The sequence below is a fragment of the Ahaetulla prasina genome, chromosome 5 (assembly GCF_028640845.1).
Source record: "Ahaetulla prasina isolate Xishuangbanna chromosome 5, ASM2864084v1, whole genome shotgun sequence".
Lineage (NCBI taxonomy): Eukaryota > Metazoa > Chordata > Lepidosauria > Squamata > Colubridae > Ahaetulla > Ahaetulla prasina.
Genome location: NC_080543.1, coordinates 50,786,139 through 50,806,275, shown reverse-complemented (window position 1 = coordinate 50,806,275; position 20,137 = coordinate 50,786,139). Strand labels below are relative to the sequence as shown.

General features: G+C 34.1%; 1 protein-coding gene across 1 annotated transcript in view; it reads left to right on the top strand.

The window, feature by feature from the left end:
• Positions 1–20,137, top strand: part of TMPRSS15 (transmembrane serine protease 15) — a 73,650-nt gene that overhangs the window by 30,853 nt on the left and 22,660 nt on the right. Inside the window, exons 13-17 of the mRNA XM_058186213.1 lie at positions 2,870–2,975; positions 3,721–3,868; positions 7,126–7,267; positions 16,379–16,468; positions 19,319–19,444. Coding sequence (XP_058042196.1) covers positions 2,870–2,975; positions 3,721–3,868; positions 7,126–7,267; positions 16,379–16,468; positions 19,319–19,444 — 612 coding nt within the window. The remainder of the gene's footprint in view (positions 1–2,869; positions 2,976–3,720; positions 3,869–7,125; positions 7,268–16,378; positions 16,469–19,318; positions 19,445–20,137) is intronic.

The window sequence follows — 20,137 nt, the reverse complement described above, 5'->3', positions numbered from 1 at the left end:
AAAGAGTTCATCTATTTCTTCCACTTGGCTGGGTGGCATGTACTATACTCCCTTAGCAATGTCATTTTTCTTTCCTTTTATATTGACCCTTATATTGACCCTTATATTTATATTGACCCTTAGTTTCCTGCCTGGGCAGGGGGTTGGACTAGAAGGCCTCCAAGGTCCCTTCCAACTCTGTTGTTATGTTATGTTATGTTATGTTATGTTATGTTATGTTATGTTATGTTATGTTATGTTATGTTATGTTATGTTATGTTATGTTATGTTATGTTATGTTATGTTATGTTATGTTATGTTATGTTATGTTATGTTATGGATTCTAAGAGGTTTTCATACTTGGTTTTGTGTATTTCTGTAGAGATGTAATGATCTTTTATATATAACACAATGCCATCTCTTCTTTTGTTAGGTCTGTTTCTTTGGAATAGTTTGTATCCTTCTATCAGTACATTCCAGTCATGAGTTTCATCCCATCAAGTTTCAGTATTTATTTATTATTTTATTTTATTTTATTTTATTTTATTTTATTTTATTTTATTTTATTTTATTTTATTTTATTTTATTTTATTTTATTTTATTTTATTTTATTTTATTTTATTTTTATACCACCCTTCTCCCGAAAGACTCAGGGCGGTTTACAGCCAACATAAAATAATTTTATAAATAGAATTAAAAAATCTTAAAAATCTTATTCAATTTGGCCAACCCCATTTAAAACTATAATATGAAATAATAAAAACCCCAATTAAAAATCGTAGTGTGTTAAGCCAGCCCTGCGTGGTGAAACAGAAATGTCTTGAATTCACGGCGGAAGGTCCAGAGGTCAGGGAGTAATCGTAACCCCAGAGGAAGGTCATTCCAGAGGGTAGGTGCTCCCACAGAGAAGGCTCTCCCCCTGGGGGTCGCCAGCCGACATTGTTTGGCTGACGGCACCCTGAGGAGACCCTCCCTGTGTGAGCGCACAGATCGGTGGGAGGCTATCGGTGGCAGCAGGCGGTCCCATGAATAACCTGGTCCAATGCCATGGAGCGCTTTAAAGGTGGTAACCAACACCTTGAATTGCACCCGGAAGACCACCGGCAACCAGTGCAGCTTGCATAGGAGAGGTATTGTATGGGAGCCACGAGTAGCTCCCTCTATCACCCGCGCAGCCACATTCTGGACCAGTTGGAGCCTCCGGGTGCTCTTCAAGGGGAGCCCCATGTAGAGACCGTTACAGTAGTCCAGGTGGGAAGTGATGAGGGCATGAGTGACCGTGCATAGGGAATCCCGGTCTATGAAGGGGCGCAACTGGCGTATCATGAGCACCTGATAAAAAGCTCCCCTGGTGACGGCCGTCATGTGTTCTTCTAACAACAGCCGAGCGTCCAGGAGAACGCCCAAGTTGCGAACCCTCTCCATAGGGGCCAATGACTCGGCTCCAACAGTCAGCGATGGAACTAGCTGGCTGTACCAGGATGCCGGCATCCACAGCCACTCAGTCTTGGAGGGATTGAGTCAAAGCCTGTTGCTCCCCTTCCAGACCCACATGGCCTCCAGACACCAGGACATCACTTCAATGGCCTCATTGGGGTGGTCAGGGGTGGAGATATACAGCTGAGTGTCATCAGCGTACTGATGGTACTGCACCCCAAAACCATGGATGATCTCACCCAGCAGCTTCATATAGATGTTGAACAGGAGAGGCAAGAGAACCGACCCCTGCGGCACCCCACACGTGAGGTGCCTCGCGGCCGATCTCTGCCCCCAGTAATGGCAACTATATCATATCTGCCTTTATGTATTAATATTTCATGTTCACCATGTTTGTTCCTTAAACTTTGAGGAGCGCAAAGCAGTGTACACATTTGGAGGATCAACCCCACTAAAATCAGGGCTTCAATCTATAAAAATAGCTCCAAGTAGCTTTTTCTTGCCTTATTACTCTAATACAGTTATGATGTGATGATAATAATATTGAAAAACACAGGCATCAAAATATTTTAAATACATCTAAAATTATCTAAATAATTTCTTTTCTGCAGTATGCTAGGCAGGTGAACCTATGGACTAAAATAGAAAAATGCATGTCTCTTAAAGAAATTCAGTATAGAAATTCACTAATTATTTCACTTGATTTAATTTGTATGGCCATCCAGCATGAGTATTTTTTTATTAATCATAGTTTTAATTTAATGATGCTTGATATATTCCAACTATAAAATATCCAGACTCTTGTAAGCTACATCCTGATGGCCGCTCATGATTTGACCATTCAGCATTTCAATTCCATTACTAATTGGGATTTGTTTCCCCCTCACTTTATTTCTATTGCAACACATTTTTCTAGACCACATTTTGTCACCTAGGATCCTGAACTAGGCTATGATTCAAGATGAAAAATTGGTTAAATACATAAATATATATTTAGGCTTGGAACCATTTCAAAATAGAACAACACTGAGTTGACAATAATAAAAAATAATAAGAAAAATAAAAATAAAGTCTCTCACCTTTAGTCCTGCTGGCAACGGCTGATTAAAATTGACATTTATCTATAGTGACTTCTCTAGAAACCCTGGCAAACATGTACTTCATAAAGATATTACTTAAGTGTATGTGTGCATTTATAAGTGCATATACTTTCTCTCTTTCTTTCTCTCTTTATTTAATTGCTTTCCTTCCTGTTACCAGTAGGCTTAAAAAATAAGCTGACCGAAATAAAAAGGTGGGATAAAAGTAAAATCAGCAGCAGCATTACCATCACTGACTTCATGTCTAAATTAGAAGAATGCTTTCTTAACTTATCAAGAATCAGAAATCCATATTATATCTCTCATTAAGTGCACATACACTTATATATTTTTACTTTGATTTTTTTCCCCAGGATACTATATTTCGACACCAATAATTCGTGCAAGCAGACTACTGAAAGCTCAAATGTTTAGCTTACCCTTAGATCCTATTTCAGATGCGTACTGCCTAAGTTTCTGGTAGAGTAAATATTTTGTTTATATAATAAGAAATTATTATGATTTGTAGAAATAGTCATTCTTTAAAAGCTTGGGGAAGAAGAAAATGTTTTTACAATGAGTACTGAGGATACCCAAAGCCCATAGAAAGATTCTGTGGAAGAGGAAGAAGTCTCCTTGCCTAAATAAATGGATGGAATGCTGAACAAGCACATCCTATCTGCAGCTTGATAACTTTTAGAAAACAAGATGTATTTGAAAACCAATCCCTAAATTTATTATGCAAATGTTTTCTATATTATGTGAATATAGACGCATGTAGAGTGCGTGGCTATAGTTCTACATTATGAAAGGATCTTAAACGTTTGTGAGACAAGGTAAACAAAATTTGTTTGTAGATAGAGTTTACCGAACCCTATTAGACATTTCTGAGCAAAAAAATTTCTGATATCTGAAGCTGAAATAAGAAGAGGTCTGACCAACTAACCAATTAAATAAATAAATGGTGGAAGATCCTGGTATGGTCAGGGAAAGCAGGACCTAGATATAATAAGGACATTAAGTGTTCTAACATTTGCCCAGACTGGGGTCCAATTTAGAACAAAAATCACATCTGCCTATGTGAATTCACTCATAAAAGCTATTTCTTCCCCAATTCCATCTACTACTGACAGAGCATGTTCTTCTGAAGTTAGATTGATACTCACTGGGTAGATTTAACTTTAATAAGATATTATATAATTTATGAAATTTGTTTTTCATTTAGGTATCACATGTATGGTACTAATGTGTACCGCCTAAATATTAAAATTATATATGATAACAGTCAAAAGATCATCTTCCACAAAGAAGGAAATTATGGAAATAATTGGAATTATGGACAAATAACATTAAATGAAACATCTAAATTTAAAGTATGTTAATATATTCATGTTCAGCAGAGTTTGTAATTATGATTGTCTTCATTTTGTTATCATTTCTCTTCTTCTTTCAGCATTCATACACAAACACACAAACACACATTCACAATTATATCACTAAAATAATAATATCAGATAGCATGCATATATATTATCCTGTATTTTTGACAACTAAAATTATTATTGGAATGTTTTTTTTCTGCCTTTGGCAGTTGTCTCACTAATTGAGAATTAGATGGAGTAATTAGCTAGAGTAATGAACTGAATATACAATTGAAATTAATTTGATGTGCATTCAATAATTTCCTCTGACACCCAGCTTTTTGGTGTCATAGAAGGATTTTATATCCCAAACTAATACTTCTAGCCTTGTTAAACTTGGCTTCTAAAGGGAATGGTTTATAAATTATTGCCCAAATGTGATTGATAAATCATCAGCATCCTCTACAGGAGAATTTTTTCTTCATCTTCTGTGTACTGAACAATTGAGTTAGCCCAAATGTTTTCAGAACGCATATCTCAGCTTCCCAACATTTCTGGTAACAGTGCTGTCAGCAAGAAAAAAAGAGTTCCAAACAATATCTGAATCTGAATTTTTATTAGATGTGTTTAAGGGAAGTAGAATTCCCTTACAAAGCAATTCTAAAATTAGTAACTTATGGCTGCATTAATATCAGAAAGACAAATGTTCTGGATCAATAGAGATAATTAGAATTTTATAACCATGTCAAAATATTTCAACATAATAGGAGTCAGAGTACAAAGAACCAGTTGCAAACATCCCTTCTGGCAAGTTGATAATAGAATAGAATAGAATAGAATAGAATAGAATAGAATAGAATAGAATAGAATAGAATAGAATAAGATGGCACATACTCAGACTTTCTGCCTATTCTTTCTTTGATCTTTTTAAAAAATTTTCATATAGATCAGGAATTTTTGATCACCTAGCATCTTTATTTTTTATGAATGCTGAGAAGTCTATTTATAAAAGAATTAAGATATCAACAAGGAGTGATATTCTGTTTCACAATATGCCAAACACATTTGTTTTAATTAAAATAAAATGAGAAAGAGAAGGAAAAATTGCCTATACCTGAATTTCATTTAGAAATATAATCTAAAATATCTTAACTCAAACATCAGCTAACTTGAATTCGGTGGAACATATTATTTGATATAAATTATTGTTGCTGAGTCATAATAAAAATAAGTTTGTAATGCTCTGATAATATACACCATCAATTTTACTTATATGCATTCATATTTTACAAAGTTATCATAGGTTAATGAAGCTGTCAATCATTTTCAGATATAAAATAATAATCCAATATTAATAGTTCATTCTCTTTACAATCTTTAATTCCAATTTAATACATATTTTTGTCATTTAATATGCAGATGCTAAATAAATAGAATCCCAACATTGTTCTAATAGCTGCAAAAATATAGAATGATTAACTGTCTAATTTACTTCTTAAATGTCTCAATCTTTTTCACATAAAAATTTTTTCAGCATGAGTACTTAAAGTATATATGACTGGCAAGAGTCCCAAAACCTGTTCTGATGCAGAATATTCAGTAGATTGTGTAAATCATCATAAGAGTGCAAAATGTTTACAGGTGAAAAAAAATCAGCAAATATACAAAGATCAAGATCTATGTTCTTGGGCAAATCTATAGATAATGAAACAACGTAGGAGATATTCACATATCAGATATTTACAGATAATGTAGGATGTACATATTCAATACACCTTCTATTTCCCACATCATTAATCATGCAAGATGTTGGATTAAAAAATGGTATCTGGCTGAACTAAGTGCCCTTTCTTATAAAAGGTGTTAGAAATATAAAGAATTATTCTTTTTCGTTATGCATTTTTATAGGTTTAATATTTCAGATTTTAGTGGTTAGGAAATGAATTAAAACAACCAAAAATGGGTAAGAGCAATATATTTGCATTTTTAAATGGAATTTTCCCTAGAAAATAAGTTATACAAAATAACCATTGTGGGAAAGAAATCAAATTGATCTACTTCATAGCATGATTGAGTTGATTATTGAAATAGCCACTGAATAAAAATATGCAGGATCAATCAAAGGAGAATAGATATTAATGCTTTGTTTCTGCATTCTCATACATCCTCCAACAGTTCCAAATAGTGTACAGATCAGTTCATTTCTTTTTCAACATGAAACATCAAATGATATCAATAGCAAAAACATAATCATCAATAGCATAGAAGGAATAAAAGCTACTTAAAAGTGCTAATATTAGTAACATTAATAAAATAATTACTTCTACAAATTTTAAAGGTTTTTTTAAATGATTAGAAAAATAAAAAAATGTCTAACTAAGATACTGGATGAACTTAACATGAAATGGGCGGTAATAAAAATCTGATTAATGAACACATTTCTTCTCTCAATTTTCTTTCTAATAATGTATCTGGATTTATCACTAAATTTAAAATAGAATAAGCAAATGCTTTTCAGCAGTCAAGGCCATTTTTTAAAGCCAATATTTACACCACTTAACTTTTTCCAAATTTCGAAAAGCACTAACTTATCAAGCTTCACTGCAATCCCCACACCAGTTTTGGTGAGCCAATATTAAAAGATCCCTCTGAGTTGCAATTGTAGCCCTATGAACAAGATGCTGTTTAGCAGTGGTAGGTTTCAAAAAATTTTTACTACCGATTCTGTGGATATGGCTTGGTGAGCGTGGTGTGGTTTGGTGGGTGTGACAGGGGAAGGATACTGCAAAATCCCATTTCCTCCCCATCAGCTGGGACTTGGGAGGCAGAGAATAGATGGGGGTGGGGCCAGTCAGAATTTTTACTACCGGTTCTCCAAACTACTCAAAATTTCCGCTATCGGTTCTCCAGAACTGGTCAGAACCTGCTGAAACCCACCTCTGCTGTTGAGACTGCAGCTCATATACTGCTATACTTTCACAATTTAAGGAGTCAAGGGCTCACCTTATAATTCCTCACCTGGTAAAATACCTGGAAAACACCTATACAGTTGCTATCAGATCAGTATGATTTAATCTATTTGAATATGGCTAAATTTTGCTACACTGCCTGTAAAATTAGGCAAGCTTTTTTATCCATTGATGAACCCACCACCAATTGTAATATTTTATCTTGTTTTGTTTTTATTTCATTCTGATTTTTAATGTCAGTGGCCATAATAAAAATATTCATTCATTATTGTTTTCTCACTACATAACATTTGTTTATAGGTTGCTTTTGAAGCCTTTAAAAGACCAGGTTGGTATGATATTGCCATTGATGATATAGGGCTTTTAAATGGAGCCTGTGCTGAAAGCATTTATCCAGAACCCACTTTGGTCCCTACAATTCCTACAACACCTCTGCTACCAAGTAAGTCATTATTATTTCTAAGTTATATTATCATCAATGTATGTTGAAGTCAACATTAGGATTCCTATCGAACTATTTTCTAAGACTGTATTACTATTATTCTTCTCATCCTTCCTATTACCTATCTCCTCCTACTTATGACTATAATCTTGTTGCTTGTATCTTTACGATTTATATTGTTTTATTTGGTTTCCTAATATGTTTTGATTGCTTATTTACTATCCTATGACTATCACTAAGTGCTTTATCTTATGTTTCTTGATGAATGTATTTTTAATGTACACTGAAAGCATATACACCAAATACAAATACCTTGTGTGTCCAATCACACTTGGCCAATAAAGAATTCTGTTCTGTTCTGTTCTGTTCTGTTCTGTTCTGTTCTGTTCTGTTCTATTCCTATTCCCATTCCCATTCCCATTCCCATTCCCATTCTTATTCTTATTCCTACTCCTATTCCTATTCCATTCCATTCCATTAATTTACCCTCATCACTTACTGCATAACAGATTTCCAGTAAAGGGGAAAAGCAATAAAATATTTAGTATTTGTTCTTCATATATTCCTATGTTGTCCTGTTCTGATTGAGTCTTTCATATTTGCGTCAAGGAAATGATTTATTTTATAAAGCAGTAAGCAAACATGAGTCTCATTAGCATTACAAGTAGACCTTGACTTATGTTACCATTTAACATTATTTGAAGTTATAATGAAGCTTGCACTTAACTGTAGCAACATTACCATGGTCACATGATCAAAATTTGGATACTTGGCAATTGGAATATAACAACCCAGAGTTGCATGATCTCTATTTATGACTTGCTCAGGAGGCTTCCTCAGAACAAAACCAATATTATTAAAGATTATAAAACCAATTATATTAAAGATTATAAAAGTATTCTTGACTCTAAATTTTGAATGATATTTTTGCCCAGGTTTTAATTCTTAGCTTCATTTCACATTTTGAACTTATTGCTTTATTTTACCTTTTTGCATTCAGGGTGATATGCAAAATGTTATGCTACTATCAGTAGTAGTTTGGTGATCAGAACTATTTTTTCATCAATAAGTGGCACTTGCTAGATGTTTTTATAGAAAGTCTTGCAGTTTTAGTTTATGTCATCTTTATATCCTAGGCCATGAATAGTATTCTTCCACCTAAACTGCTTACAATAATTAAGTCATTCACAATTCACAACACAACAGTCCTTATCCCAATTTCATAAAATGTTAAATAAGCCTTGATTCCACTGGCGCTGTTAATATTCAGATATCCAACTAACATCACATACTGACGAAAATCTATATATTGCATTATTTTGTAGATGTAGATCACTGATTTAAATATTATGACACACAGCAGATGATTTATGCAAAGAACTAAGGAGCCTTAATTAAATTCATTCATTTCCATATTTGACTACTGCAGTACTTAATGTTGAAAGACACATAACTGATGATGCATAGACCTAATGCTATCAATTTTAGGAGAGGATATTAAACTTATCTAATAAATGCACAGTCAATTAGCAAATAGAAGTAAGGTTAGAAAGCACAAAAGGGCAAAAGGTCAGGCGTGTATGATCATGAAGCTGCTAATGAAGTTCAGAAGCAGATCAACTTCTTTGTATTCTTTGCTAACCCTAATTTATATGCTGCAAAGATTGACTATATCTAGTTTTATTATCTTCTTTCTACAGCTAAACATTTTTCCCATATTAAAATATTAGAAATTTAGTGTATCATTAAACTGAATAACTAATTTCTCATATTTTATAAAGCGATACTAAGTCTGTCTCAATAAAAGAGTCAATAAAAACAATCTGAATTCAATCTAGACTATCTGAATAGATATTGATGGTAATATACTAACCGCCAATACTTGCTTATCAAAAACTTAATTAACTTGTGTTAATCTTGTAATATAGGCATCTGAAAAATTTGCCATATTTCTCCACACATTCATTATCAAAACTATGTCCTTTTTCACTTTCTATTCTATTTTAGTTTTGTTGACTTTTAGTACAGGTTAATACTATATAAATGAAATGGAAATATTCAGTTCATGGAATATATTTTCATAATTTATTCCTTTTAAGTTCATCAGAGTCAGTTTTATAGTTTATTTATTTTTATTTTTATTTTATTTATTTATTTTGTCACAACAGTATATATAAGCATAAACATGAAAATAACTATTTAACGTATAAGCATATATATAAGCATAAGTATGTAATAACTATATTAATTGGCTATAATGAAAGGAAACAATAGGACAGGAATGGTAGGCACGTTTGTGCTCTTACAGACCTCTTAGGAATGGGGTGAGGTCAATGGTAGACATTTTTTGGTTAAAGCTTTGGGGATTTTGAGAAGAGACCACAGAGTCAGGTAGTGTGTTCCAAGCATTAATAACTCTATTACAGAAGTCATATTTTGTGCAATCAAGATTGAAGCGGTTAGCAAGTTTAAATCTATTGTTTGCTCTTGTATTGTTGTGATTGAAGCTGAAGTAGTCTTCAACAGGAAGGACATTGCAATAGATGATTCTATGAGTTAAACACAGGTCCTTTCGAAGGCGGCGGAGTTCTAAGTTTTCTAAGCCCAAGATTTCAAATCTGGTGGCATAAGGTATTTTGTTGTATTCAGAGGAGTGGAGAACTTTTCCTGTAAAATATTTCTGGACACATTCAATTGTATTTATGTTTGAAATGTGGTATGGGTTCCAGACAGTCGAGCTGTATTCTACCAATTTGCTAGAATTGGTCTAGTAAATGTTTTATATGCTCTGGTTAGTAGTGTAGTGTTTCTGGAGAAGAAGCTACGTAAGATTAGGTTTACCACTCTTAAAGCCTTTTTTGTGATCTAGTTGCAGTGGGCTTTGGCACTTAGATCATTGGATATGAAAACTCCAAGGTATTTAACAGGGTGAGGGTCATCTGTAAGGTAATGTCCATCGAGTTTGTATTTAGTGTTTAGATTCTTTTTTCCAATATGTAAGACAGAGCATTTGCTAGTTGAGATTTGAAGTTGCCAAGTTTTTGACCATTCTGACACAAAGTCGAGGTCCTTTTGAATTGTGGATGTATTGTCAGTGGTGTTGAAAAGTTTGACATCGTCAGCGAAAAGAACACAATTACTTTTAATATGGTCACAAAGATCATTAATGTATAATATGAAGAGTGTTGGTCCAAGAACACTGCCTTGGGGAACGCTGCTGTTGACAGGAACAGGATTTGATAGGGCACTGCCTATTTTGACCATTTGTTGTCTGTTTGACAGGAAAGCTGTTATCCAATTGTGGAAGAGTCCTGAGATGCCATAGGATTTTAGTTTAAAGAGAAGTTTGTCCTGTACCACTGAGTCAAAAGCTTTACAGAAGTCTATGTAAATTTCATCTATTGTTTTGCCTTGATCAAGATTTGTAGTCCATGTTTTTGCAGTGAAGAAGTTGCAAGTTACATGATAATTTTTTTCTGAAACCAAATTGTTTATTAGAGAGTAGATTGTTTGTTTCTAGGTGGAGGGTAATGGATTGGTTGATGATAGATAACTTGTAACTAACAGTACAAGACTAAAAAACTGCCTTGACCTCATCTTCTGCAACAACACCAATACCATTTATGGACTACAAATAAGAGAACCCTTTTCCAACAGTGATCATTGCATGATTGACTTCTGTCTTAATATACGTCGTCACTTAAATCGTCATAGCAATAGCATTCCCATCTACAACTTCAAAAAAGCCAACTATGACCTTATAAACAATGATCTTTTATCTCTGGACTGGCAAAATCTGTTCTCAACCTGTATAACTGCTGAAGACCGCTATAGAGTTTTCCTACTCGAAATCAATAGAGTCATCAAACTATACGTACCACAAACTACCACCAAGATCAGGAAAAGCAAACTACCCATATCAATAAAAAAGCTTCAATCTAAAAAAAAGATCCCTCTGGAAAAGAAACAAAAAGGGCTATGTAGCAAATTTTAAAAATCGCTACAGAACTATTTGCAACCAAATAAAAACCGAATGCGCAAATTACCACACCAAGCAAGAAGAGGAACTTCTGCGCACTAATTCCAGTCATGCCTTCTATAATTTTGTCAACAACAAGCTTAAAGACTCTAGATCCATGCCACCACTAAAAGATTCTAAAGGCAATGAATACAATAACGAAGTAACTAAAGCAAACCTCTTTAACAAATTCTTTGGCTCAGTTTTTGTCAACAGTGATGGCACATATCCCACATTCCCAAATCGTACAAGCAATGAGTATGATGACTTAACAAATATAGATTTTACAGAAGAAAATGTTGGAAAAGCTCTTTGTAACTTGAAACCATCTCTATCCATTGGACCTGATGGACTTTGTGCTTACTTCTTAAAAAAAACACTCTAGTAATTTAGCAGAGCACCTAAGTATAATCTTTAATAAAACTTTCACAACCAGTTCCCTTCCCAATCTCTGGTCACTAGCCACAGTCATTCCAGTTTTCAAAAAAGGCGACCCCAGCTTAGTTGATAATTATAGACCAATCTCCCTATGCTGCGTCGCCTGCAAAGTAATGGAATCCATCATCAACCAATCCATTACCTTGCACTTAGAATTACACAACCTTCTCTCAAACAATTTGGCTTCAGAAAAAAATAATCATGCAATTTACAACTTCTCCACTGTAAAAACCTATGGACTACAAATCTTGATCTAGGTAAATCAATAGATGCAATATACATAGACTTCTTTAAAGCTTTTGACTCAGTAGTACATGATAAACTTCTCCTAAAATTAAAATCCTATGGCATTTCGGGACCCTTACACAACTGGATATCTGCTTTTCTATCAAACAGACAACAAGTAGTTAAAATTGTTAATGCTCTATCAAATCCTGTTCCTGTCAAGAGTGGTGTTCCTCAAGGTAGCGTTCTTGGACCAACTCTCTTTATAATATACATAAATGATCTTTGTGATCATATCTCAAGTAACTGTGTTCTCTTTGTTGGTGACGTCAAACTTTTCAACACCACTGACAATACATCCACAATTCAAAAGGACCTTGATCATCTAACTGCTTGGTCTAAAATTTGGCAACTACAAATCTCAACCAGTAAATGCTCAGTCTTGCATATTGGAAGAAAGAACCCAATCACAAAGTACATGTTTGATGGACATTACCTCACAGATGATCCCCACCCTGTCAAAGACCTTGGAGTTTTTATATCTAACGATCTAAGTGCCAAAGCCCACTGCAACTATATAGTAAAAAAGGCTCTAAGAGTTGTTAACTTAATTCTACATAGCTTCTTTTCAAAAAACACCACGCTACTGACCAGAGCATATAAAACATTTGCTAGGCCAATTCTTGATTACTGCTCGCCTGTCTGGAACCCATACCATATATCTGATATCAATACAGTTGAGCGTCTCCAAAGGTATTTTACGAGAAGAGTTCTCCACTCCTCTGAAACCAATAAAATACCTTATTCCACCAGACTTGATATCCTGGGTCTAGAAAACTTGGAACTTCATCGCCTTCGACAGGACCTGGGTTTAGCTCATAAAATCATCCGTTCTAATGTCCTTCCTGTCAATGACTTCTTCAGTTTCAATAACAATAACACAAGAGCTACCAACAGATTTAAACTCAATGTCAACCGCTCCAGTTTAGATTGCAGAAAACACGATTTCTGTAACAGAATTATATATGCTTGGAATGCATTACCTGACTCTGTGGTCTCTTCTCATACACCCAAAAGCTTTACTCAAAATCTATCCACGGTTGACCTCACCACATTCCTAAGAGGACTCTAAGGGGCGTGCATAAGAGCACAAATGTGCCTACCATTCCTGTCCTATTGTTTCTTTCCATATATATATATATATATATATATATATATATATATATATATATGGAAATATATATATATAGGGAAATATATATATATAGGGAAATATATATATATAGAAAAAAAGAGAAGTACTAACAATCACTACAAAATAGCTTCATTAGGAAATGTGTTTTTTCGCAAAATGGCTGCTGTGGTGATAGTAATAATATTTTCTTGGAAAAAATAAAAGCTGAATTTGAGAAAGGTCAAATCTGAAGGAAGTTAATAATTTTTTTAAAATGGTTTATAACTTTGCTTTGCAGAAGCAAAACCAAAAAATAAATCTAAGAGGCAGCTTTCTGAACAAGAACTGTCTTTTATAACAAAACATGTATGGTCATTGTGGCTAAGGTGGATGCATTCAGGCCCATCTACAGTTTCTAGAAAAATAAACTAATTTGTCAGAAATCTTTCTTTGTGCCCCCCACCACCTTTCTACAAAAATATGATGCTAGAACATGCAGCTTTGCCTTGCAGTATGTCATACCCTTAGACTCTGTTTTTGCAGTGTGACAATTCCCAAACTATACAATATCCAAGAGTTCAGAGACCATTTCATTCTTATATATAAATATAGCATGTCTGTGTCTGCACACTTTCTAGTCAGTGTTGATTTCTAGTGCCTCCCTGGACAAGACTCTGCAGTTTCTTGGCAAGAATTTTCGGAAGTTGTTTGCCATTTTCTGTTTCTAAATGCTGAGAAAGGTGACTGGCCCAAGGTGACCCAGTTGGTTTGTGCCTTTGGAAGGACTAGAAATCAGAGTTCCTGGTTTCTAGCCTGATGCCTCACTCAATAGACTAAACATCTCAAATATACATTAGTAACTAATTACGTTGCTATTTTCTAAAGGTAAAAATAATAATATTATAGAAGAACAAACTAAAAAGCATGATGATCCATACTCTGTTCTTTGTATAGGATCACAAATTAAAATCAAACAAAAATAAAGACTTTTGCAATGTAGTCAATATAGCTTATAACTGCTGATTCTTTGATACATCACATTTGTTATCTGTAATACAAAATACTGAACAAGGTTGATTTTATCTTTGTCACTCTGTATTTTTAATCAGTTTTTCTTTAAAAAGAAAATTGAAATGTTAATAACATACACATTCACCAATCAGCAAATTACCTTGAGACATACAGAAACATACCTCTGAAAGCACTAAAACATGAAGCTCTTCCACTCACTTCTGTCTTGTCACATCAGAGTTTTTAAAGCTGAATGCTCTACAGCAGGGGTCTCCAAACTTGGCAACTTTAAGACTTGTGGACTTCAACTCCCAGAATTCTTCAGCCAGCTTTGCAGAAAAGCTGCAGTTTTGCAGAATGCAGCTTTGCTGGCTGAGGAATTCTGGGAGTTGAAGTCCACAAGTCTTAAAGGTGCCAAGTTTGGAGACCCCTGCTCGACAGGAAGCTTCATTGTAGAAATGAATAAGCAACTCTCAATCTTTCTTCATTACATGATATTCTGCAGCTGAGACAACATTGCCTAAGAGTATAATGGGCTGCATGAAGCACTATTATAACAGAAAATCTTTTCCACCCAGACTCGTCAAATTATCATTAGATTTAATGGCAGCATTATAAGTGTAATGGCAGATCCTACTTCTTTCAGTACTTCTTTCAGCCCATCTGTATCTCAATTGCTGCTAATATATTTTGTTAGAGCAAGAATAAAAAGATGCCATGCTCAGTGAGCTGTTTAATGTAAAATTATACTTCAAAATTATCTTAAAACATAGTTCATTTTTAAGATAATGATAAGCTATTCTATTTGGTATATAGATAGCAGAAAGTCTAGTAATTTTGCTTAGCTCATTACTGTTGTGACCCTAGTTCATTTTTTTCCCTAGAACCATTCTTGCCCTCTTAAGATAACTAGCTTTCTTTTGTAGATACCTAGTTTCTGCTTCTATATTTTAAAAATATGTCATTTGATGCTTCCATGTTGCTATGTATTCTGAAATGCTAATAATAACCTTCTAGTATTATACATAAATAGTAGAAATTATACAATTAGACAATGTAGCTCTTTCCCTAGTTTAAAAAAACCCCCTAATTTTAATTTATTATTTCCATTAACAGTCAACAGTCATCATGCTTTCTATAAAACTGTTCATTTGTTTAATTTGGATTTCCATTTTTTTGGGTGGGGGGACAACTGGAGACGTTTTCAAATTTATAAAGTATGTTGTACGCATTGATTACGAAATGCCTTAGCAAAATGTTTAATTAATTATATAGTGTCTACTACGTTGAAGGGTCACCTGCTCTAAAGCAGCTGCATATCAAAACATATCATAGTACCTTCAAAGAACAAATACAAGCTTCAAAAGCAAGGAGCTGCAATACAAAAAGCTTTTTTTTATAGACATACAAGAAATACAGTGATAACTGGTCTCTCAGCTAATGCTTTGTTTCTTCATTCTCATACATCCACCAACAGTATACACATCAGTTCATTTCTTTTTTGACATGAAACATAAATGATATCAAAGGCAAAAGCATTCCAAAAGATCATCAATAGCATAGTAGGAATAAAAGCTACTTAAAAATGCTAACAGTAGTAATATTAATAAAATAATTATTTCTATAAATTATATATCTATATATACATTTATATATACACACACATGCATGCATACATATGCACACACCAAACCTGGGTATTCTGCTTCCTTTAGGGAAAGAATTGTTGATCTGTCACAATAAAATTATATAAAAGTAAAAAGGATGTTATAAGGATCTGCAGGCTCACAAAAGGACTTTTATATATTGGTTACATGAAAGAATGTTCATATAACTACAAAGTAATGCAATAGTATAGATCATTTTTAATATAAACTACATATGCAGAATATTTTACTCCCAACAAGCTGATCTGGTGATTCACTACCTCCTCAAACAGAATTCATATATTGTTGAATTTGGAAATATTTAACAGCAAATCAGGAATGTCGTCACAAACATGAGTGTATACATTTTTAAATACTTATAGGCGAAATGATACATAAGGGCTATTACCTATACTAGAAACATTCAAAAGATGAGATAAGTACATCTGAAGTATATATTGTATGTAGATAGGAGGATGAGGATTTAGGTTAAAACATTGTGACTTAATTTTTAATTCAATAAGCAACTGACCTATGCAGATCTCTGGCTATCCAAAAATCAATGGTTTGCCATCTCTGATCTACTTTGTTTCTTCTAGCTGATTGTGGAGGTCCATATTCTTTGTGGGAACCAACCAGTTCATTTACTTCAATGAACTACCCAAACAACTACCCCAATAAAGCGTTCTGTAAGTTACATGTCTTCAAACCTTTTGACAAGTGTGTTTAAAAATATGAAACACACCTTATGGCCATGAACAGAATTAATGAAGATCATACTGAGGTTCATTAGAAGCTTTTGACTTCAGCTTCAATAAATTTTTAATAAAACTTTTTAAAAAAATAGAGATTATACTTTTTATTATTTTTTAAGGGAGCACATGTAAAAATGTAAGAAAAATCTCACTATGTCTCATTTTCTGATCTGATCTGCTGTTGTAACTGTTGTAATAACTAGAGCCTAAAAAAGCAAACTTTCGACAAAGCTAGATCCCCATTCTCATGTAACTAGGATTCAATGATACAGGCAGCTTATCATATCCACCAACAAATGGGAAATGGATGTGCTCTTTTTATCCACACATCTGGCATTATAAAGCAAAATGATTCAGTGATCTAGCTCCAGAAAGAGACAATTGGACCAGAAGGAGAGAATCTTACAAAACTATAGGTACCCTTTTTTCAAGGCAGTCCACCCAATTACCCATTCCCTTGGCAATTACAAGGCAACAGCTTTATTAGACTCCATAGCCTCCTCTGACCTAATCTCAGTAGGAGCTACAACCCCACCCTATACCATGAAACCCACTCCTGTTTACTTCATAATATCATGCAAACACTACCTATCAATCACTACCTGGTAAGTCTCCATTGGACACCCCCTATAAAGCTTTACTGCTACTAGAATCTTGGTATATCACACTTTGTATATTTTACTCCAGCATAAAATTTGTTGATTAGAATTATACCCACATAAAAGTATTAAAAAATGAAAAGAAAAAGAAAAATCTTTTCTGTCAGAAAAAAAGTCTATGTAAGGATTCCAGTCTTTTTAAAAAGTCTGTTGACTTCATTTACTGTGTTGTGACCCAGGCCCAAGTAGGTAGTAGGAAACTCAGTCAGTGTAAAAACAAACAAACTTTATTATAACAGCTGAGAATTAACTCATTCTCAGCGTACTTCAACTAAACGAAAGCAAATTCCTCCCAACACAATTCCTCAGTCCTATCACCAACCTTGGTCCAATTAGGCAAACTGCCAAAGGCCTTTCTTGGCAAAAGTTCAGAAGACACCAATACAAAACAAATGCAACAAGACAAAGCTATCAATATTGTTTTCCGGCAAACAGCCCAAACACCATTGCTGGTCTTTTAAGCCTTATGGGAGGGGCCAATCATCTCTTGCCCTACTCCCGAGTCGTTTTCTTTGCTTGAGCTGCTCTTGCCTTCTGGCAGCTCTTCTCATGCATGCATTAGGAACAGGCTCTTCCTGTTCCTATGCCTCACTACTCTCAGTCTCTGGAGCAGTGGTGAAATGTAAAATTTGTTACTACTGGTTCTGTGGGCATGGCTTGGGGGGGTGTAATGTGACTGGATGGGCGTGGCCAACTGTTTTTTTTTTACTTTTAAAATCAGCCAAAGAAAAAATGCTTTTAAAAGTAAAAAAAAACCTCTGATGATCGCACACCTCAGCTGGGCATGGGGGGGGGCGCAGGGATTTTTGCTACTGGTTCTCCAAACCACCCACCGCCATCGCTAACGGATCAGACGATCTGGTCCAAAACAGGAGCATTTCACCCCTGCTCTGGAGGCTCTGGAGTCTGCACCTCACTCTCCAATGGCCCTGGCCTCATCTCTGCCTCTGATGCAGAGCCCTCATCCGGGCCTTCCCCAGCCTCTAGGACTGGCCCATGTTCTTCCTCAGCCTCATTGCTGTCTGACTCCATTGTCAGCTCTGCAGGCTGCTGGCGGACCACAACACAGAGTGGGTACACACAGTAGTGAGCAGAAAAACAACCTGTGTCATATCTCATGCAACCCCTATCTCTAATCTTGGTCCCTTGATTATCCAATTGCTCACCAAAATCACATCATTCTGCATCCTTTTCCGATCAAGCATCATCAAGTACTACACAGTCTCTCAGTCCTCCTCATTTCTCACTGTCACATATTTCATCCCATACTTTTTGTTTCCACAGTAGCAGAGTTAAAAACTTGGAGTGGGGAAGGAGGCTGAAAATCTGAGAGTAAACATATAGGAAAGGTAGATAGGAAAGGAGTAATTAAGTCTTCAGTGTCATCCAAATTTGTCTCTTTCTATGAACTTGTTATATAGAAGTATATATTTGTGTAATGTGTTATACTTTGTGTTATACTTCTGTGTAATGGAATATTTGGTTTGTTTGTTTTTCAAGAAGCCTATCGCCTTACACACCTAATATTAAAAATAATTATTTTTTTAAAAAATCAGAACATCATTTCAAATCAACCTCCCCTGAATTTGCTCAAAAGTTGTAGAATATATTAATAATATATTAATAAAAGTTAATTTAAAATTTTCAGAATATATTAAAGAAGTCTGATTTGAATAAATACATTAGTGAGAAATAATAATAATAGTAACATAATAATAGTGATAATATCTTTGGCTAGTTGTGGCCATTGTGCCTCTGGTGAACTTGGAATCCCAGAATATGTTTTTTAAGGTACATATGCTAAGAAGAATCTCAACTAAATCATTGCTCAACCACCCATCAATGGTTAAATTATTACGGTTATCTTCCTGAAATTCTCTTTTTAAATACTAAGTTCTATGCCTTAATCATAAAGCTATGTCATATTGAGAATTGTTAACAGAAGTATTAAACTGTTGTAATGCCATTATACTTTGGGGTTGTATTGGAAGTGTTTTAACATATTAAAACTGGAACTTAATAAAAAATGATGATGATGGCTAACTATGCAACCTGCTTATTTATGGAAACTATTGTCAGATCAGTATTTTTGGTTTTGTTTCCTTCTTAAATTTTATAATTCTAGGTGTATTTTATTTGAATGCAGAAAAAGGAAAAAATATTCAACTTCATTTCCAGTATTTTAATTTAGAGGATATTCATGATGTTGTAGAAGTCAGAGATGGTAAAGGAGCTGAGTCTTTATTATTAGGCAAGTATATAAAATATATCAATATGTGTGAAAAATTATACTGAATTAGAATACTTCTCTAATTATGCTGTACTTTTAAAAAGAGTACACACTGAAAGATATACAGTATACAGTGTTTTTAATAATTCCAGAAATCTGTAAATTCCATGAGTTGAATGTGACAATATCATTTTCATTCATAAAAATGTTCAATAGCAATAGTATTGCAGTTAAAATGTGATATACTTTCACATATATAATTAAACTTTAATGTTGATTGATATAATTTAATTTAAGTTAATAAAATTGCAATATTGGAGAAATTAAGAAGATTCTGCTGTGAATATTTTCTTTATTTCTTTATTTTCGTCTATTGTTGCATCATTGTGTCATTTGCCATATGATATGGCAAAGATTCCTGGAAGTTGTGATAAATTCTCAGAGAGAACTCTAATAGAAAATCAATCTTTCTGATATATTATACAGCCTGGATCCAGTCCAGATAAATTTCCCATCTATAAAGCAAGTGCATATTTTAAGTTACACTACATTCAATATCATCTATGAATAAAGAACATGTAAGGTTTAGCATTTGTCAAAATATTTCAAGATTTAATCAGTATTTGTTTGTTCATTTGTTTTTTCTAGATTAAGCTTTGAAGATCATCCTTCTAAATATGGATGAAAAAAGTAGAAGTAGATCTTTTTCTCTCC